Below are 20,783 nucleotides of genomic sequence, written 5' to 3' on the forward strand. Positions count from 1 at the left end.
GCTTTCAAGATTGCTGCAAGGAACAAGACTCCAAGCATAATGCGGCTAGGTACGTTAACTTTCAGGATGGAAAGTCAGTTCTCGATCTGGCTAGTTAGTCGCTGCTAGTTGAAATGGCGCTAGATTCAATGCTTAGGATATGGGAATCAAGAGAGGAAAGACAATGTACTTGATATGCGGTGTCTGCGATAGTCTCATTGGTGGCGGATCTCTCTTGCCCTAGTAGTCGCGTCTTGCAGTTGAATCAAATCTCCAAGGGCGTCTTCTATTAATTTTAGCATAATCAACCGAAATAGTTGGGTTAAGATGGATAAATTGTTGAATCATTAGGATTATCTAACTATTAACTACGAAGTGGAGGAAATGTCAACATCCAACATACGATTATTACTGGCCCCCGGCCCGAACTGCGTCGTTGGCATCCTGTCCGACTCGGAGGCGAGTATGGAGAGTAGAAGAAACCCCGAGCTCGGTCGGACATTTCGCTCGGAGTCGCTTAACTTAGCAATGATCCCCCCAACTAGGCCCCCCAACTAGGCTCCCATTGCGCTCGGTTCGGGCGAACAGTACTCGGGCTTATCGGACTTGTCTTGATCTATACGGGCTGCGAGATATAAATACCAGGGAGCACAACCACATATTGCGGACCAACTAAATCACAAGCACTTGCCTCAGACACTGTCATTCGCAGAATATCCTATCCAGCCACTCTCCAATTTTCGAAACCGAGATAATGACACAGATCAAGACCGACGGCTCCAAGGCCCCTTCCTACATCTCCATCGACTCAGTCGAGCGCGAGAAGGTTGAAACACAAGAGCGAGAGCAGTGAGCCTTTGATCTTTCTGTCTTATCCGGACCAGCTAATAACTGACCGATTAGTACAAGCCCGAAGGCGCCCTGCTCGGCTCACGGACCAAGCCAGTCTCCGCTTCTCGATCGCGAATTACAAAAGCCAGAGGCAAAAGAGATCATATCTGCCTTGTCATCGGCATTGAATGATCTCTCCGATGAGGGGAAGTGCACCAAGTGCACGGTAGAGAACATCTCGACCCTACTCACAAGCCATGCCCGGGAGATCAGGGCCGCGAAGCAGAATGGGGAGTGGCCTAAAGAAGACCGAAAAGCACTTAAGGCGGAGGTCAAGGGCCTATTCAAGGGGGTCAAGAAGGATGTGAAGGCCCTTTGGAAAGGAAGGAGATGATTGTATTCTGCTTCCCGGATCAGGATGGCGGATGTGCCGGTATACAGCTAGGCTGCATGTATTTTATTACTTCGGAATTTAGGCAGCTCCATTTATCACCACAGTTAAACTGTCCTCGGGGGAGAGAAAGCCTCTTGACATGTCATATATCTTCCTGCGAAAATGATGCTGTCGATACTATCGGTCGGCGGAAAGCGAAGTTGGCAGCAAACCGTAGCTGCATAGCAACAATCCAACGATTACTATTGATGGGCGACAGCTTGCAATGGAAATAAATCACTGTGCATCCGTTACCTAGATCTAGACCTATGGTGGAGCAAATTTGTCACTTATCAATGCAGTCAAGACCAATCGACTAACCTTCGGACTCCGAAAAGTACTCCGAATGGACTAGGGCGGGGATTGTTAGCGCCATATCAGCTGGCGAGGCTACAACTTCGTCAACATCACCTGTTGCGAATTTCTCAGCTTTCGACGAAAACGACGAGAGTAACAATGCTGCTCCTCTACTGCGCCGCACTCTTTGGCCTCAGCACTGCCTTCTCCCAGGAGGTGCTGCGCGCCGAGCCTCAGTCGTCTGACGACTTCCGCGTCTACAGGAGCACTCATTCGCCAGATCACTCCATCCGCATCAGGCAGCAGAATGAATCCATCTGCGCCGCCGGCTCAGCACAATACACTGGCTGGCTCGATGTTGGCCCTCATCATCTCTTTTTCTGGTACTTCGAGAGCCGGAATGATCCCGCCAACGACCCATTGACTCTCTGGATGACTGGTGGGCCGGGCGGCTCGAGTATGATCGGTCTGTTTGAGGAGGTCGGTCCGTGTTTGATTAATGAGCATGGTAATGGCACCTACTACAATCCCTACGGCTGGTCGCAGAATACGTCGCTGCTCTTTGTGGACCAGCCTGTCGATGTTGGCTTTTCTTATACCGATGAGGGATACGATATCCCGCATAACTCACAGGAAGCTGCCGAAGATATGCATAGGTTCCTGCAGCTTTTCATCACGGAGGTTTTCCCTGACAAGCAGAATGTCCCGTTCCACCTTAGTGGCGAATCGTTTGCAGTACGAGCTCGCTTTCCCCTGTAGTCTATGCATACCACGTGGTACTAATCTATCTCAGGGCAAATACGTCCCGTATCTCGGCAGCGAAATCGTGCGCCAGAACAAGCGCTATCTCTACCAGCCTCAGGTACCCCTAAAGTCGTGCCTAGTAGGCAATGGCTACATGTCGCCGAAATACTCGGCTTTCGGCTACTGGGAAACACTGTGCACGACCAACCCGGGCGTGGCTGAGCCCATCTTCAACAGCACGAGATGTGACATCATGGCTGCCAATATGCCTCGATGCCAGGAGGTTGCCGAGATCTGTGAGCGCAATCCCGATCCCGCCATATGCAATGCTGCACTTTCTGTCTGCTGGGATGGTGTTATCCGGTGGTACGACGATGAGTCTTATGGCGGCGGACGTAACCGATACGATAGTAAGTCAACAACCCCAGTATCATGAGTAGTGTCGCGTCGAGCTGACAGGTAGGCAACAGTCACGGCGCCTTGTGAAATCGATAACTTGTGCTACATCGAAGCTGCACGCATCGAGAAGTACCTCAACAGCCCAGTCATTTGGGAAGCGCTATCTCCCCCGAAACAAATCAAGAAATATCTGGTCACTTCTGAGGCCGTTTCTCACGCATTTGAGACCTCCTCGGATTTGATGGCCTCCGCGTCCGACCATGTCGCCTATTTACTCGACAATCAGGTGCATTACATGGCGTATCAAGGTAACCTCGATCTTGCCTGTAACACAGCCGGAAATTTGCGATGGGCGGATTCGCTGCGCTGGAAAGGCCAGGTTGAATTTACCTCCAAGGCGCTGCGTCCGTGGTCTGCGGCCGTTGCAGCAACGGGGAGCATTGAGACTGTTGGGACAATGAAAGAAGTCAGCATTTTCACCAAGGATGGTGCTAAGATTCCGTCCCGGTTTGCGATTGTGACTGTTAATGATGCGGGTCATTTCGTACGTCCCCTCCAGTTGCTTATGCTGGAAATTAATGATATGGTTGATGATAACTAATACTTTGACAGCTTCCTCAAAATCGGCCTGATGTTGCACAGGATATGATGGTCCGTTGGATTACGGGAGGATCCTTTGAATGAGCGCCAATTTCTGGGTGGTTCAAATGGCTTGTACGTCCTGTCCGTGTCGTGGATTGCTGGAACCGAGGCAATCTCCCTTAAGAGATTATTAGTGCAGACAGGCGGGTGGCCCTCACCCCAGCTTGTAGAGCAGGCATATGTTGATCGCTACATACAAACTCGAATGAAGAAAAGACTTCATGCTGCATTCCATCTAGTAGCCAAACAATAAGACTGAGAACAAGAACAAGACTAATCTGATGTTTTGCAAGGCAAGTTGACAACATCTGCAGTGCTGACGCACGACGGGGTACGTTGAGCATGTATCCAAGCGACTGGGTCTCAAGAGCTATTCGGACAATGATATCGCACCAGCTTCTGTGGCGAAAATGTTGCGGGTCGAATTACTGGCTTCGTCTTCCCATCGTCGATCTGCCAGGGCTGATTGGAGGTTCTGAAGACGACGAATCTGTTGAACTTGTCCGCAGCCTCGTGAACCACTATTTCCAGGAGTCTCACACCATTATTCGTGCCGTTTTACAGCAAGTAGCGACACCGAAACCCAACCAACAATTCGACAAGCTCGATCTTTTGACAAGGAGGGAGAGCATACTGTTGGAATCATCACCAAGGCTGATTTAATCAATCGTGGCACTGAAGATAGGATCGCCGCCTTCATGCAGAACCAGCACGGATCAACATGGATCTGGGCTTTTCCCTGCTCAAAAGCCCAAGCCCGGAACACTGCTGTTGGGTTCTCGAAGGGAAGGGTAGCCGAAGGACACAGGAAACCCCCATGCATGAATGGGCTCGCGTATATTACGATGAAACCAAGACATTCGCAGATTTGTGGATTAGTAGAAAGTCCTAGCATAAAAAGAGCAGCTGAGTTGAGCATGACATAACAACTAGCAGGGCGTATATTCTGAGCTGCTAACCATTTCAAATAGTTCATTGTTTTCCGATAAGCAGAATTAAATCACCTCCCACCCTCAATCTCGCGTTTCTTCGCCTTCTGACTCTTGCCAAGCACAAAGGTACTTAGGTCACCGACCGGCAGTGAGATTGGGAAGTCGACAGCCTCGAGAATTTGGGCTACGAAGATATGCCAGATCGGTAGGCAAAGTGCAAAGTTGAATGCTCCGGCACACTATGGGTGAAGTATCTTAGCACATAATACCGATAAAGCCAAAGGAAGTAGAGCGCAATAACATACCTTCTGCAATGTCGCTGCTTGCGCAGCATTTCCGAGCGCAATCTGGAAGTACATGCCTGCATACAGAGCGAATGCGATGACGAGTAGGAACAGGGCAAGGAAAAGAGCAGCGTTGGTGCGGATTGAGCAGATGAGGTAGACGAAGGTGACAACGGAGAGAATAACGTAGTAGAGGCCTAGCGAAATTAGTCAAGAACGCATAGAAAGAGTAGGCGTGTCACGAACCGATTGTGGCGCTATATTCGGCTGTCTTCATACCCTCCAGATCATTGCCGGTGGGCGAGTATTGGGTGCCGGTGCCGAAATCAGGTATGAGTGTGGTTCCTTGGACAATCCAGAAGGTGCCATATGTAAAGAAGAGAGCGGACGAGAAAGTATTCCCAAGAATCCACTCTCCGACGGCGCCAATGACCTGCACCATCCCTCCGAAGAAAATATAAACAGGTCTACCATCTTGCGTTAGCGGCGACCTTCCAATCCCTCAACTCATGGATATAGCCTACAAGATGGCACCACCATTGCCGCCAGAGCCTCGCCAGCCCATCACAGCCATCGAGGCCGGGGTCGCGGCCAGCAAGAAACCCATCAAGCAGATGGGAGTCGGGTTACCGAAGGTGCGGGCTAGATTTCCCGCTGTAGGCGTCTTGGGACTCAGGTAGAGCTTCTCAAACGCATCGCGCGGGATGGGAAGCAGTACACTCTCGCCCGTTTGGATGCGACGGAGCATCTCCGTCGTGGAAGGGTCTTGCTTCTCATTGATGCTGTCGTCCGACATGGTGAGGTATGGGTTGAATTAAACTGCCTGCCCGTGTAGAGGTGAAATCTGGGGTGTAGTGAGATCATCCCGTCCCCCGGGGGGATTTATATTTTATTTTGTCTGCGATCTGGGGAGGCCTCTCCCCCCGGCTACCCCGGAGTTACTCCATAGGCCATTCCCGAACAGGTCAAGATTTGTTGGGGATCCAAACATAGGAGGTACCTTACAGTGCAATTGGGTCCTTCCATTCGCGGACGTAAACCCCGTGCAGAGTTCAGCGGCTCCACTGCGGCGAATAGTGTGCGGAGTACCCCCCGGGGATTTAGCAATAGTCGGCTGTATGCCCCGGGGTTTGGCTCCGTCGTCTGCACACAACTCGCACGGCATATAAGAATCCCACGATCTGCCACGCCCAGACAGCGCCATTTGCGTTGCGTGGCGCCACGAAAAGTATAATTGGGAAGCTTTCCCCGGTTTTCAACCAGTCTCCAACTCGTTTTCTCGTCCGGCGTCTGGGTCTCTGCATGCGGGGACGCAGCAGATTTGGAACTCCACCCATTATTGCATGATGCCTACGCCCCCCATCTTCGTGTTGTTGGTTATGTGGCTACCCAAGAAAACAGTGAACCGGTGAGGGGCGATTATTACTTCGACCGCGTGATCCGCCTCAGTTGTTGGCTTTGGTGGATGACGATTTCAAGGCACGGACCAATTCCGCGTTCTCCGAGGGGGAACTCCTTGCACGGTGTAAAGCCATGCAGGTCTAGTTGTCTTCTTGGACCAGTAACTTGGACTGGAAAAAGCTGGGCACGATTTATAACCCTTATAAATCCATGCATTGGCATTATTCCAGCACCTCTTCAGTCACTTGCTTTCAATTTTATCGGCAATAACTGGTGCACAAGCCGGCGATGTACGCCAAGAAGGGGCCCCCCTTTTGCCCGTAGCCGACCCGTGTGGCTCGGCATCCACAGCCCACTACATACCGCATGGAGCCAAGCAGCAATGCAGCACATCTCGGATACGCCGCGTCCGAGGCCTGCGCTCCTTTAGGCAGGTGGTAGGTGGCATCCCCCACACCAAACCAAGCCTCAATACCCCGGAGCTTGTGACCACCAGGGAAAAAAAGACCCCGACGCGTATCAGATAACCGTCACTCGTATCCTCCAGGATTCGAGACAAGAACGTTGTGGGTTGTCCCGTTGCCACACTTTACCCTAGTTATATTTAACGTTGTCATTCGGCCCCTTGAGATTGTATCAATTGTTCTATAAGCTCAGAATACATGAAGAAACCACGATCTATTTTATATACTCCATGTAGCCCCTTTCTATGACCAATAACAAGTAAATCTAAGCAGTTAAGCAGACGATTCATGCTGAGAGACCAGACTTCTCCATTCCTCGGCTTAATGAATATTGCCAAGCGGACTCTGAGGGTAGTTGTCCGGAGCAACATGATTGCAGGGAATCCCAGAGCTCTTTTGGCCAATAACGTTCTTGCACTGATAAACCTCATGCTGCAGTGTCGTGTTGTACATCGGCAGGCCCAAGGTGCTGTTGACGGAGCGGATATCAATGTTTTCGAAGTTGATGTTGGGGCAAGGGTGCAGATCGGAGCAGTAGATGGAGGCAGCAACATTGTATCGCGATGTGCCCTTGATATTAGCCCAGGTCACATCTTCGATCTGCATCTTGGATGTGTTGCAGGACTTGCTGGTAGACTCGGTGTAGATGCACTGAGAAAGCTGGATTGGTAGTGCCACATTGGTCATCTCGAAGTCACGGAAGGTGATGTTCTTGATGAGGCCGTGTCCACCACCGCCAGAGTCGCCATTCAAATTCGAAGAGCTCGAAGTATAGGTTCCCTGCCAGGTCTTGATGTAGGCTCCATCGGTACAGCCCAAGCATCGAACGTCTTCGAACGTGACGTTTTGAACATAGTCTGGCTTCTTAGGATTTTGTCCAACAGAACCAATGGTCATGCCAGTGCTATGGTTGCAGGTGACGTTTCGGACGAGGAGATTCGTTGTATTTCCCTTGGCTGCCACGCAGTCATCGCCATTGGTGATATATGCGTTTTCAACGAGCAACGTATCACTGTTCCACGAGTCATAACCGTCCGTGTTCATAGTGCCCCATTGGTCATTGCTAGTAGCATTGACAACGAGGTTTGTAAGAGAGACATTCTGGCTTTGCCAGACAAATGTTGCCCAGAACTGCGGCTGGATAATAGTCAGACCATCGACAAAGAGGTTGGTCGAGTTGTAGAAGGTCATGCTGATAGGTCTGCCGGGCTGGTTGCTAGTGTTGCGGTTTTCTGTGTACCAAGCCTGTCCCTGGCCATTGTACCAACCGCCATCAAAATGCACATTGACGTCTTTGCCTCCGAATAACCAGGCGGTCACTTGGTCCTGCAAGACAACCGAGTAAGAGTTGTTGCGCCAGTAGGCAATGTCATCCGAGAAGCGAAGCTCTCCACGAACAGAAACGTCACAGTTGGCCAAATTGGTGGTATTCAGGGCTGAGTTGATGTGGAAGGTGTTATCGGTGAAGATGACATTGCCACCCTTGCCGCACAGCTTAAATGCTCGGTGGATGGATGGCGAATCGTCGATGCCCGTGCCGTTGTGTCTGAGAGCCTCAGGATACAGAGTGCAGGTGTTACCTTCACGGACAACGTGACTGGTGACCACACTGGCCAATGTCACGAGAGGCCATAGAATCATGATGGAGGAATGGAAAGATCGTTCGAGTTGGCAGTTGTCTTCCGAGTAACAGATGGGGTTTTCAAAATCCAGAATCTACAACCACGCCATTTAAATACCCATAGCACAGGAGTCAGAATATAGTCGGACTCTGCCCGAGCTCTGACGATCCTAATCGGTCAGGGAGCGACATTGCATCATTCCCTCCACGTCGGCAATAGGTGTGGACTGCCCACTACCACTTTGAGGCAAATGAGTACCGAAAAGGGGCTCAAAAAGCTTGACTTGCTAGAGTTCTCTATAATTTTTCCTCGCATTCGGCGATTGAAGTCGTAGCGGCTCAATAGCCGAAATCATTCCGCCTTGAGGGTGGAGTTGACCCACCGCGCGTCATTATCTCTTGCAAGTATTTGCCGCCATACTGTGTAACACCGCAGTGCCCCCCACATTCATTACCATTGGTTAGGTACTTTTGGAAAAGAGATATTATATAAGTCATCAGGGTGGAGGTGGGGTGGCTCAAACTTCCTGGACGTAACTGTTTCTGAGATCGGCGGGATGTAATAGGAAATTCAAAGCAATCGCCACAATTTGACTCGGTTTAGAATATATTACAATGATATCAGGCCTATTGGTGCATTTAACATTCCACGCGCAGTTTCCGCGTGATATAGAGGATTCGCTTTTCACTGGAGCAACTCCCTTTCACAACCAGATTACTTCTTCATTTACTGAGCCAGTGGTGTCTATCCCTAAGGTTGAACTTAAGGGTCGCGATCAGAATTGTCCTTCCACCGCGGTGTTAAGACATGATAAGTGAAGCCGTTTGACCGGACTCTATCCTGGGCGAGTAATCTTCCGGGAAGCCATTTTATGGTGATGTCCACCTCGGCATGCCGGACGGGCTGAGCGGGGCACCGAGTCGGAGATGCTAGCGCAGTGACCCCCTCTTTAAGGCCCATTTCATATATTCATAGAGTAGGAAACAAAAGCATGTAATGCATTGATTGGCATTGTTGTACAGCAAGCGTCGCCACACACGCCAAACTCAATCTACCGACCGCTGTCCAATTCCGCCAACCATTCTAAGACCATTTTAGGCAGCCGGACCCACTTTGCTGTGACCGAGATTCCGACCCCAAGTTCTCTCGTCACTCACTGTCACATCTGCTTGATATGTTTTAATAATGGTGGGCATCGGTGGCCGAAGCAAGGGCTGTCGAACCTGTCGGCGGCGCAAAGTCAAATGCGGTGCGTCAATATTCAACGCTCTTCACCTTGGCGCAACGACTGACCCATTGCAGATGAAGGGAGGCCGGGTTGCGAACGCTGCAGAAAGTCTGGCTTCGAATGCGAGGGCTATGTCAGGTATCACGAGTTTGTGGATTTAACAGCTCGCTTGACTCGCAATGAACCCCCAACGAAGGGGCCTGTGAAGAAAACAAGGTTGATTGCCAACGCAGATGGTGACAGCCCCGGGGAGCCGGGTCGCGAAGTCCAAGCCCCGTTGATGACCAATCCTCCCTGGGATGAGGATAGTATTTTCACATCTCACCTCATCCACAGACTTTTCAGTTGGCATGAGGATGACTCGTCGTCGTACTCGGCGTCATGGATATCGGTGCTTTTCCGCCATCCCGAGGATCCGGGAGGTCTTCCCATGGCTTCAGTACGTGCTTTGGCGACTTCTTACTTTGGAAAGGTCCATGGCCATCCAGATCTCTTGCGCAAGGGCGCAGACTCGTACTCGAAGGCTCTGCGAAGTCTGCGCGGACAGCTACAGGATTCCGACCAAGTCTTAGAGTCGGAGGTAATCGTCGCGGTCGTCTGTCTTGGGATTTATGAATTGGTTACCTTTACACAACCCTGGGCTTGGCTGCAGCATTACAAGGGCTTGTCGCGGCTTGTAGGTGCCACTCATACATTTTAGGTTCCCAGCAGATTTTAATATTCTGGACAGATAGCATTGAGAGGCCCGCATCGTCACCAATCTGGCGTTGCGTTTTCATTGCTCCCCACTGTCAGAACAAGCATAGTAAGATCCAATCACGCGACTCTGGAAGTCGTTTTTCTAATTGTTTCATAGTCTATTGGGCATCTTGTTGATCGCAAACGTTGTTTTCTGGAAGATCCAGCATGGAAAACAATCCCATGGGCCGAGAAAGGCCTAGATGCAAAGACGCCGACAGATCGCCTCATTGATATTCTATGTGATATCCCCGGTATTCTGGAGGATTGTGATCGGGCCTTGGACCCAACGACACCCGGTCACGCACGATTCACAGCGGAACTCTGCACAAAAATATTATCCACGATGGATGCCCTCTACGACTGGCGATGGGCCTGGCAGGATGAATTCCCAGATGCAACATATCTCACGGTTCCAAACAATGCCGACTCCCCGGGTTCTAAGCAACTACCTCCCAGTCCATTCCAGACAGTCATTTGGTTCCATGATCCTCTCCGTGCCACCGAGCTGAGCTTTTACGATGCATTGCTGTTGATTCTGCAAAGTATGTGTGAGTTGTTCAAAATAAGCATGGAACCTTCTTTTGCGCCACTTATGAGCGATCCTCTCCTTCCGACGCAGGGAAGTAGAATGGACACCACTCTTGAGATTTGCAGGATGGCAGATTACCAACTCCATGACCTTCGGCGCAGCTCCGGGGCGTTTATGCTCCTATTCCCGCTCAATGTAGCGTATCGGAATCTGGTCCCTAACTCGGCGGAGGCCCTGTGGCTGGAGAAAATCATGGCTTGGATTGCAGACACGCATGGATTCGAGATGAGTCGGCGGGAGAATATGCCCAGACCATAAACGAGTCTGGCTACTGATTATTTTATTAATGTATGTCATAGATCTTTGGATCGCTGTATTTCTATCTCAATATGAACGAAATCCTCCCATGACGAAATTTCCACGTCGTACATCCGGCATTCCATAATTTTCCATTGCAATTTCCACATTTAGAGCATTGCGCGAGCCGCAAATCCTTCCGTTCTCAGGCGGCCCCTGGAGCTTGAGATTGCACTAGGCTAGATAAGGCTAGCGTGTTGATATCAGCTCGCAGAATCAGCCAAAAGCAGTTTAGCACAAAGAGGCTTAACAAATCAACCCACGGTTCAGATCGTTGCGGTAAATGTATAGCCTCGAAGGCTCGCGGTGCGAGGATTCTTCTGAAGTAAGGCCGAAAAGTGCTGCCTATATTGCGAAATATATAAGAGTTCAAAAATCTCAAGTTTTTTCCCTCCCACTCAGTTCAATTCCTTTTATCTTTCTTACTTCGGTATCAACATGCATCTTTCTACATCCATCATTGCCAGTTTAGCACTTATTCTTCCCTCACTTGCTCTTCCAGCCTCAAACCCAGGCAAGGACGCAGTACCTGGAGAGTCGCCTCTCTTCGTCAACTATGGTGGGAAGAAGACACCTCTAAACCCCGAGTACACCAGAGTCATCCCAGCAACCAAGCATGGTGCACCGCAGTCGGATGATCTCCTTTTTCAAAACCTGCTGAGCGCCGAATGGATCATCTATTCCTTCTACCAAGAAGCCGTGGAGACCTTCTCTACTGCCGACTTTGTTAAGCTGGGGCTTCCAAACTCCACTTACCAGCGCATCACCGAACTGCGCGACAACGAGGCCGGCCATGTTCGCATCTTTCAAGACCAAATCTCAGACTACTCCCTGAAGCCAGGACCCTGCCGGTATGACTTCGGCATGGGCAACAGCACCGAAATCTTCCTGGCGCTGCAGGTGTATATCGAAGTCTCTAGCATGGCCTTCCTGACTGGCCTGGTCCGCGAAGCCAAAATCGACATGTCCAAGTCTGCCCTGGTGGCAATTGCCGAGGTGGAAACCCGCCACAATGTCTGGTCACTGATCGACGTATGGAACGTCAGTCCCTTCTCCGGTCCCGCCGACACCATCTACCCATACGCCAACCAGATCTTGGACTCCACCAATGCCTTTGTCCTGCCCGGCAGCTGTCCGGCCCAGAACCCGGTGTATCCCAGTCCGCGCCAGAACCTGCCGCAGATGGCATTCAGCAAAAATTCAACCACTGGTCGTCCGGGGTCAAAGATCCAGTTTGTGTTTTCTGATGCAACCAATCAACCCTCATTTGAACGGTCGCAGAAATACTATGCTGTGTTTTACCATGGTGTGGATGTCATTAGCGTGCCGTTCAACCCGGTGGACAATACCTCGACTATTCCGAGGCAGTTTGACTCGACGAGTATTATTATTGCAGCAATTGCGGATCAGCCTGATGCCCCGACTGAAGACAGTGTGGTCGCAGGGCCATTGATTATGCTGGAGCAGCCAGGAACGTTGACGTTGAAGGAGCCCAATGCTGTTTAATGCCGGTGAGATTCATATATGGGTCATGTAGATGCGCAAGATGTACATTCAGTTTGGTCTAGTTCTGTGAATTGGTTAGTTATATATTGTGAATTAATCGACCAATCTGCGTACAGAGTCAGTAATAATGCTCACAGCCAGAACCACAATTTAGTAAGAAGATCATAGTAAATTGGTTGCCCACTTTATTGCCCCCGGTATAGAGTGCATTAGTAATAACGTCCACGCTAATCCCAATCGACGCCCGCGACGCCCGCTGTGATGATGCGGGTTTCAACCACAACAAGCCACGCCTCCCACTCTCCCCGCTACTCTCCTCCGATTCACCGACAGAGATCACCAGCGGTAAGAGACTCTGACCTGCCTCAAACTCTCTCTGATTGGCACCTTGTGCCTCATTCACCAACAAACACATTCTCCCCGCAATCAGCGCGTATCCTGCCGCTTGTATCCTGGTCTATCACTAGGATACTCCCGGGCGCGGCTGTCTCAATTCTTCTATGCGCGGTGCTGACCTTTGAATCCTACTTCAAGCTTGCTTCTGACCCAAGATATCACCACAATGGCTGTCGAGGCCACCTCTCCCGCGTCGTCGGTATGACTGCCCCTCCGATCGCTCGATTTTCTGCGTGTGAATCCAAGATGCCAAACCAAAGAATATCTTGTCCACTAACATGCATGTTCCCTGCTCTAGCCCATCCCGATCGCGGACCTTACCAAAATCACCACCCAGGTAGGTCTTTCGTCCCGACTGGACCTGGTATTTCCCTCTGCGATCAACTCCGCTAAACCACAATCCTCTAATCTAGGCCTGTGATGCCACGCTGAACGGTGCCCAGGGATACGACCACGTCAATGTCGCCGACTGGAACTCGAAGATCATCGTATGTCGCCGTCCCGCAACCCAGCTATTATAAAGCCGTCTAACACAAAGGCCACTATCCATAGAACACCGTCCTCAAAGCCCTCATCACCGCGACCGCCCCCTCCGACGCATCTGCTCCAGCTCCTTACCGCTTCACTGTGAACAGCACCATTGTGCAGCAGGGTGTGATTGACAAGACCGCCGCGGCGGATGGCGCGCTCAGCAACGCCGGCAAGCGCGGCATGCACTCTGCCTCTGGCGCATTCTGGGATGTCAACCGTGACGGCATGTGGACTTTCAAGTATCCCGGTGCAGAGGCGCGCGGGCTGGATGTCGTGGTTAGCGTGACTTGGTTCGCTGTGAGCTAAACAATCTGGAGAGCTCGTTTCTTTGTTTGTGTTCTAAAAGCGAGACTTGGAAATACTGCGCGTTTTCTCTTTCTCTCTATTTCTTGTACTTGGTTACGCTGTGGACACAGCTATTTTCTGATGCGTTGAGATTTAATTTTCATTCGATGTCATATGATTCATATTGGTTTTGCAAGTGAAGTGTTAGCTCCTACTGGCATCGACCAGGGCCGAATAGTTGGTAGACGTGAGCATAGAGAAGAGTACCATGAAATGGGTACAAGGATCAAGTCTGGTGGGAATTAAGGCGAGGCTACCTAGTAGTTTTCAAGACCTACGGTCTACACTAGCTGAATACAGAGTGAAGTCGTAGTCAAAGTAAAATCATCATTCAGATGATAGGTATCTCGCTGCTTCTATCTAGAAGCCCTATTTGAAAGTCCGTAGAAAAGACTCCGTGACAGAAAATCCGAAATCCCGCTTTGAAAGATCAAGCAACCTCTCCAAACGCCATGCTTGAATGATATGTGCAAGGAATCGAAAAAGAAACAAAAGTACGCTGGGCTAGAGATATCCATGACACAGAAACGCCAAAAAACCGAGGATTGAATGGGCCCTTAGCGAGGCTCGGAGTAGTCGTTCAACGCGACGCAGACTGCACCACGGTGGTGACCGCTGTACTGGCGGATAATCTGGCCGGAGCTGAGCTCCCACAGACGGGCGTAGTGATCGCTCGACACTGTGACAAGGTACGCAGAGTCCGCCGAGAAAGCGCAGTCCCAGACCCAGCGCTGGTGGTTCGCCAGGGTGGTCTCGAGGAACAGAGTACCGTTGGCGGGATCCATGGGCGGACCGTCCGGCTGAGCAGTGAAGGTCGCCTGCGGCGATTCCTCGCGAGGAATGGTGTCATTACTAATGCGGAGCAGATCACGGTCCTGGATCGGGGTGTCGAAGATGCGCAGGAGGTCGCGAGGCTGGTTTTCGGGCTTGGACACGGTCGACGCAGCATCAGACCCGTTGTTCTCCGCCGTGGCACCCTGGGCCTTCTTCGTCTCCCAATCCGCGATGGCAGTCTTGGCAGGGCCATACTCGGGGTCGAGGTTCCAGACCTTGGCAGTGTGGTCAGCGGAGCAGGTCGCTAGGTGCTTAACATCGGGAGACAGGAGGACGCGAGTCAGGTAGTCCTTGTGGGCCTGGAAAGTGCAGATGGGAATAATGCGAGTGGCCTCCTCGGTCTGAACCATACGCCAGATGTAGACATTGCCCTGCAAACAATTGTCAGCCCATCTGGATTATAACATAGGAGAAATCATACCTTCTTGTTTCCCGCGCAGAGCAGAGATCCATCACTGGCCACGCTCACAGAGTGCACAGACGTGTCGTCCTCCGGGATCAGCTGGTGGGTGCAGACACTTTCGCCGAGGTCCCAGACACGGACCATACCGGCACGGTCACCGCTAATGAGCTCGCCCTGGTTGGGATGGATGACCACATCGTTGACCGCAGCCCGATGGACGTAGTTGCGCTGGAGACTGCCGGTGCGAGTATCCCAGACCTTGACAGTACCATCCTCGGAGCTGGTGACCATCCACTTGCCCTCGCAGTGGAAGGCAACTCCAGTGATATTGTTGGTGTGACCGTCGAAGGTCATCACAGGGTTGGGGTTGGTGGATTTGATATCATACAGCTTGACATTGTTATGACCGGCGGCGGCCAGGTAGCGCTTGTCAGGGGTGATGCAAAGACGGTTGACCTGGGAGTCCGGGTGCTGGATAGTACGCGAGCAGATACCGGACAGGGCCTCCCAGAAGCTGATCGAACGGGAAACAAGGTCAGCGCCAGTTCTGATCTCTCCAAGAGACGCAGGAGCTTCTCTTGCAGCGCGTGGAAAACATTTGGGTAGTCTGCTTACCGAATGGTATGATCATACCCCGCTGCAGTGCGCAACAGCCATTAGCCTTCGCCTCCAAGGAATGTGGGGGGGACGGTATGGCTATCAAGTTTGACTTACCAGTGCAGAGGATAACGCTCATTTTGGACCGAGTGCTGAGAAGAGGTACAGGACGAGAGATATTCGGACGAAGCTCGTCACTGTCAGCGCTGGAGGAAGCAACAGCACAGTCAGACTCGAGAGGGGAGCTGTCAGTCTTCAAGTCCTGGAGAAAGAGGAAGGAAGCGGGCGCGCTTTCTGCCATCGTGATAGAGGCGGTGGAATGGCACGTGATAGGGGAAGAAAGGCGGTGGGATGGAAGAGGGAAAGTGTGAGGCGGAGAAAAACAAAAGTGCCGGCAGAAAAACAAAAGATGATAAACACGATGAGTCGTCGTGACGATGGTCATTCACTGCACTCCCTCAATAGGGCTGTGTCAATAGGGGAAACGGTGAATGGCCTTATCCATATGAACGCCGACAATAACAACAATAGCACTGGTATTCACTGCCATGCCCTCCCCAACCGTCTAGCTCTACTGAGCTCCATGCCTTTGTCGAGTCTTCTCTCCTAGCTCTTCCTCCCACCCTTCCACCACTCCTGGATCCTCGTTTCCCTGCTTCCCTTTCTTTCTCCTGGATGCAAACATGGATGCTCGTGAGTTTTCTCAGTTTCAGCTTTCTGGCAACCCCGCTACTGATCTGGGGCTTACACTCTCCCCCGGATCGCAGCAGCTGTCAAATCTTCAGGCTGGCCAGCAGGTCAACACCTTTGATCCCAACTTCGAATTCGACGTTGCCATTGACTTTGGGGCCCTTGAGGATACCGACTGGGCCTTTGATGGCTTTCAGGGCCCCAAGAAGCGTAACAGCGACGACGCCTTTTCTGCTGACTCGACCCCTTCTGCCCTGAAGAAGCAGCACATCGAAGTCGACCAGCAGCAGACCGTGAATGTTTCCCCTAGCCTCAACAACATCGATGCTCTCTTCTGCGAACCTGCGGCCCTTGACGGTGGCTCTGGCGATCCCGCTGCTTTTGGTCATGACGCGACTGCCAATCCCAACGCTTGCAACAACAGCCTCCCGACCACTCCTCTCCGGGGCCAGACTTCGCAGCTTGCGACTATGCCCAACAATGCGTTTAATCCCCCCGTCAGCAATGTTTCGTCCCATGCGCTGCAGAGCTTTCCCTACCCTACTGCCCCTGCGAGCTGCAAGGCCAAAAACAAGTTTGCCGTTGGCCAGCAGGACATCACGAACCACAACACCAACGAGGTGATCCACCGCGCAGGTCTGAAGGTCAATCATGCTACGCCGTACACGAACACTGGATACTTTCCTTCAGCTCCCGCTCAACACCCCAAGGTCATTACAGTCAATCCGGGAAATCTGCACGGTCACCTCATGAACCTCAGTCGCCGCCTGAGCGAAATCACATCGGAGCGTGATATGTACAAGAAAACTCTACAGAAATTGATGGCACTCGATGAAGGCACTGGGCAGCCTGCGCACAAGATTCTTGAGGGAAAGCTTGCTACCGCTCGGCGCACTCTTTCGACCACTCAGCGCAAGCTCAGAGAGAAGAACGAAGAACTAGAGCAATCCAAGAAGCAGTACGAGGATCTGGGGCTGAAATTCAATGAACTACTTACCGACTTCCACCGTCTGCTCAACCATGTCCGCCAGATCACCCCCGAGTCTCTGCCGGGTGACCATCAACCCTTGCGCCGGATGGGCAGTGCGCAGCTTCCCGCCACGATTTCGGTGTCCTCGACTCAAGCTTCTCCGACTGCTGAGAGCCCTCCTACCTTGCAGACGTTTGCCGCCCCCGTTTCGAATGGAGCCACCATATCTTCGTCTCTGTCCGGTATTCCCCAGACTGGCCGCGTCCAGCAGGCCCCGGCTCCCGCACCCGCTACTCCCGTGACCCCCCAAGCCACTGTTCTCGTCGACTTGACCAGCGACTCTAACGAGAGTCCCGTGAGTGCTTTGATGACCCAATCCCCGGCTTCGGCCCCAGCCACGGCCCCTGTTAACGAGATTACCGAATTCCGCCGGTCGTTCAGAAAAAAGGACTTCAAGTGGTTACAGCAGCAGGAGTCCACCTCGGAGACGATCACTCGCGAAACGAACATGAAGAAGAAGACGGCTGAACCGAAGAACGCCGTCGCCGCACTCAACGACGACGACACGGACATCAGCACTCAGCAAGCCCTCCATGGTACCCAGAATGCGATTCGCAAGGAACTCGGCAGCCCCTTCTGGTCGTCTGACGATGCGGCCATTGCCACCCTCGCTAATTCCTCCAAGAGCCCTTCTTCCAAAACCGCCAATTGCCCCGCGGCTCCCAATGCCACGGTCATCAATGCGACTGATCTCACCCGGTTTGTCAACAGTTCTTCCCAGCCTGGTCCCAATGCCACGGAGGCTTCCCCCATCTTCACCCAGGCTAATGCTTACCCCAAGGATACCGATGTTGCTACGAATGATATTTATGGCGGTGCTAAGGTCAACCTGTCCGATGAGGAGATTTGCCGTCTTCTCGAGGAGGAGATGAGGCGTGAAGACTGAGCCGAACGTCCTGTACCACCGAATAACGATGTTTTAACGTGGAGAGCTTGTGGATCGGGGTTGCTACGAAAAAAAGGTGATGTTTATCTTTCTTTTTGGGCTGACTGGCTGTATTGCGAGGGGTGAATAAGAGTCTCTTCCTTTGATGTTCGCAGCTACCAGCTAGTAATGTTTGCCTTGGCCTCTTTTTACCAAGGTACATATGATCCTTCAGACTAGGCAGACAGGCCGAAATTTCCTTTTTTTTTTTTCTTTTTTTTCATAGTTTGGTTAAGATTTTTTTGTATGAGAGACGGTTTGAACTTCCAAGACGCGGTATCTCAACGTTAGAGCCGGACTGCTCATCGACTCATCTATAGGAAATTAGGCAAAGAAAACACTAAAGCATGCAACTGCGCCGCACTATAATAGATTTGGTACGATCGACTCTTTGTTGGTTTAACCCTGGGCCGGGAAACGGGGCTTGATATACCGGCGACATTTCGGACTAGCATTTGCGCCTAATACGTCCGTTATAGTCACGTCGCCATTGACACAAGGGCTACAAACGTGGGCAATCTGTGGACCCTGGCAAGCGAGCCACACGAGCCTGCTAGCCTTGTCCGATCGTCTTGCGCGATCGGCGCGCTCGGCACCCAGTTAGATGTGGCCCGAAATTTCCGGGGGCCATGTATAAAAATACTTGTTTAGTTCGGTGAGCCTACCGAGACGGCGATATATAATGGTAACATCAGATAAGCGAGTGTGCCGGTAAGCCGATCATCGAGCCAGCTATAGTAGCTGTGCGGTTGCCCCTGGATTATTATGGATCTGAAATAACTGTCAAATGTGGCCTCGAATATGCCCAAGGGAAGCCATTATTGTAATTGCTAAGCAAAAGTGGCGGCTGGTTATCTAGCAGCCCTACACCTAACTATACATTCTGCGCCCTCCCCCTCGTCACCCCGCCTCTGGCAACTTCCTCTCTTCGGCCTCCTATAAGTAAGTACAGAATGATCATCTCCATAATATTCTCTATCATCGCCTCTCTCTTTCTCGCAAACTGGCTCTTTATATCCATGGATCTCCCCAGTTTCCTATCAAGAACCCCCGCGGACCCAGAAGATTCACAAGAACACATTCCCTGCATAACACCGCCCTCGACCTCCGAGCCCCGTACTGCCTTTGGTATCCAGTCTGGAGCCACGGTCCGCGGCTGGCCCAGCTCTGGGGGGATTTATATACTCGACGAATGTGACGGTGTCGAACTCGATTTCCTCCATCTAGACCGGTTCACTCCGGCTAACAGCTCTGAGGATGCGGCGCTAGAGGATAGGCACTGTGAAGAGATGCGCAAGCTGGGTGCTATGTGGTGGAGTAGCGAAGATGAGTATGTGAGGAGACATTTCATCGATCCTTTGGGTCCCGATCCCGATGAAAAGGTTGTTATCGTGGGGTGGGCGGGTAGTGATGGCGATGAGAAGGGAGGGATTTGGGTTTTAAGCACTACGAGAAGGGAGGCCAATTGGAAGGGCGTCGGGAGAATTAAGAACGCGTTTAGTATGGAAGAGCGTTGTAGGGTTATTGAAAGCCTTGGGGGAGTGTTTTATGCTAATCCCATGGACTGTCCGGATCTGGATTTGAGGCCGGCTACAGTCGTGCTCGAAACCGCCTTGACCAATATACACCGAGAAACTCTTTCCTTGCCAAGGCGTTAGCGCGGATCATTTATTGAGCTGGCTGTGTTAATTGAGAGCGAAATAAAAATGCGCTATGTACTATACGTACCCCAACGGAAAATTATACCAAGCGTAAAACATTGGTGGAATTCTATGAATTGTATAGTGGATCTGCAAACCATGTGGGGAGCTGCCTAGTGCCGGGTAACTTGATGATCTTCTGGACGACTTCAGTTCTCCTTCTCATGGCTTCAACTTTCCCCCTCCGGGTGCCCAGCATGCATCCCCTCTACGAGTTATATGTTTTTGTTTTTGGACTCACTTTGTACGTTCAACACATAGAATTAGGTCGGTTCTATTCACCGTCTCATCTTACAAGAAATTTGGAGGGAGGCTTCCAGCCTACGCAAAGCATAACGCAATTCTTGCCTCCAACATAGACCATAACGTCAACGTAGAAATCAAGAAAATCTACGGAAACCCCCGTCATAAAGCTACGAACCTGCAAGGCTCTCTAGGCGATAGCGACTCGGATCGTCGGAATCCCCCTCTAGCCAATCAGCGGAAGGCATAGAACCAACAAGATAGACATGTCTCCCCAACAGGCGGTAGCCTAGACGAGCCGCAAGATTTAAGCTAGAAGGCGGGGGTTCTATGATCGGCCTATGCCCTCTACCCATTTAATCCCCTCTTTTCTCTAAACAGCACGTGGAAACCCTTAAGATGTAAGTACTCAGAGTGGGAGAAGAGTCACTCGACTAACTTAAGGACTAATGTTTCTAAGCGAACGAAATTTGGTAGACTACTACGATAGACAAAGCATAGGAAGAATTGCTCCTAAATTAGAATAATGCGCTCTAGGCTCTTATCGCGGAAACATAGGCACCGCTAAGAGCCGAATAGGAGAAAGCCAAAGATAAGCGTAAGCTACGAGCTTTCTATAGGAGTAAGAGACGATGTCTGTCAGATAGCCGAACTTAGAAGACATTAAAAGAAAGGAGAAGAAAAAAGAGGATGCTAAATT

At 51.3% G+C, this 20,783-nt stretch overlaps 9 protein-coding genes across 9 annotated transcripts; 6 read left to right on the forward strand and 3 right to left on the reverse strand.

The window, feature by feature from the left end:
• Positions 1-733: 733 nt before the first annotated feature.
• PFLUO_LOCUS7715 (uncharacterized protein) lies at positions 734-1,204 on the forward strand (the record flags this gene model as incomplete). The annotated part of the gene is made up of 2 exons (XM_073785379.1): positions 734-828; positions 883-1,204. The coding sequence occupies 2 exons, from the start codon at positions 734-736 to the stop codon at positions 1,202-1,204; spliced, it is 417 nt and encodes a 138-aa protein (XP_073641740.1).
• A 495-nt stretch (positions 1,205-1,699) lies between these two features.
• On the forward strand, positions 1,700-3,367 carry PFLUO_LOCUS7716 (uncharacterized protein; the record flags this gene model as incomplete). Its single annotated transcript, XM_073785380.1, has 4 exons — positions 1,700-2,275; positions 2,334-2,694; positions 2,755-3,227; positions 3,296-3,367. The coding sequence occupies 4 exons, from the start codon at positions 1,700-1,702 to the stop codon at positions 3,365-3,367; spliced, it is 1,482 nt and encodes a 493-aa protein (XP_073641741.1).
• A 958-nt stretch (positions 3,368-4,325) lies between these two features.
• Positions 4,326-5,337, reverse strand: PFLUO_LOCUS7717 (uncharacterized protein; the record flags this gene model as incomplete). The annotated part of the gene is made up of 4 exons (XM_073785381.1): positions 4,326-4,496; positions 4,563-4,738; positions 4,788-5,008; positions 5,066-5,337. 4 exons carry the CDS (start codon positions 5,335-5,337, stop codon positions 4,326-4,328), a joined length of 840 nt encoding a protein of 279 aa, XP_073641742.1.
• Positions 5,338-6,727: 1,390 nt separating this feature from the next.
• PFLUO_LOCUS7718 (uncharacterized protein) lies at positions 6,728-8,047 on the reverse strand (the record flags this gene model as incomplete). Its single annotated transcript, XM_073785382.1, has 1 exon — positions 6,728-8,047. The coding sequence occupies one exon, from the start codon at positions 8,045-8,047 to the stop codon at positions 6,728-6,730; it is 1,320 nt and encodes a 439-aa protein (XP_073641743.1).
• Positions 8,048-9,213: 1,166 nt separating this feature from the next.
• On the forward strand, positions 9,214-10,844 carry PFLUO_LOCUS7719 (uncharacterized protein; the record flags this gene model as incomplete). Its single annotated transcript, XM_073785383.1, has 4 exons — positions 9,214-9,277; positions 9,331-9,932; positions 9,987-10,061; positions 10,113-10,844. The coding sequence occupies 4 exons, from the start codon at positions 9,214-9,216 to the stop codon at positions 10,842-10,844; spliced, it is 1,473 nt and encodes a 490-aa protein (XP_073641744.1).
• A 477-nt stretch (positions 10,845-11,321) lies between these two features.
• Positions 11,322-12,389, forward strand: PFLUO_LOCUS7720 (uncharacterized protein; the record flags this gene model as incomplete). The annotated part of the gene is made up of 1 exon (XM_073785384.1): positions 11,322-12,389. One exon carries the CDS (start codon positions 11,322-11,324, stop codon positions 12,387-12,389), a length of 1,068 nt encoding a protein of 355 aa, XP_073641745.1.
• Positions 12,390-12,951: 562 nt separating this feature from the next.
• On the forward strand, positions 12,952-13,622 carry PFLUO_LOCUS7721 (uncharacterized protein; the record flags this gene model as incomplete). Its single annotated transcript, XM_073785385.1, has 4 exons — positions 12,952-12,984; positions 13,084-13,122; positions 13,199-13,273; positions 13,338-13,622. 4 exons carry the CDS (start codon positions 12,952-12,954, stop codon positions 13,620-13,622), a joined length of 432 nt encoding a protein of 143 aa, XP_073641746.1.
• Positions 13,623-14,218: 596 nt separating this feature from the next.
• On the reverse strand, positions 14,219-15,796 carry PFLUO_LOCUS7722 (TOR complex subunit lst8; the record flags this gene model as incomplete). The annotated part of the gene is made up of 4 exons (XM_073785386.1): positions 14,219-14,866; positions 14,917-15,412; positions 15,514-15,535; positions 15,613-15,796. 4 exons carry the CDS (start codon positions 15,794-15,796, stop codon positions 14,219-14,221), a joined length of 1,350 nt encoding a protein of 449 aa, XP_073641747.1.
• A 382-nt stretch (positions 15,797-16,178) lies between these two features.
• PFLUO_LOCUS7723 (uncharacterized protein) lies at positions 16,179-18,101 on the forward strand (the record flags this gene model as incomplete). The annotated part of the gene is made up of 1 exon (XM_073785387.1): positions 16,179-18,101. One exon carries the CDS (start codon positions 16,179-16,181, stop codon positions 18,099-18,101), a length of 1,923 nt encoding a protein of 640 aa, XP_073641748.1.
• Positions 18,102-20,783: the final 2,682 nt, after the last annotated feature.

The sequence above is a fragment of the Penicillium psychrofluorescens genome (genome assembly GCF_964197705.1).
Source record: "Penicillium psychrofluorescens genome assembly, chromosome: 5".
Classification (NCBI taxonomy): Eukaryota; Fungi; Ascomycota; class Eurotiomycetes; order Eurotiales; family Aspergillaceae; genus Penicillium; species Penicillium psychrofluorescens.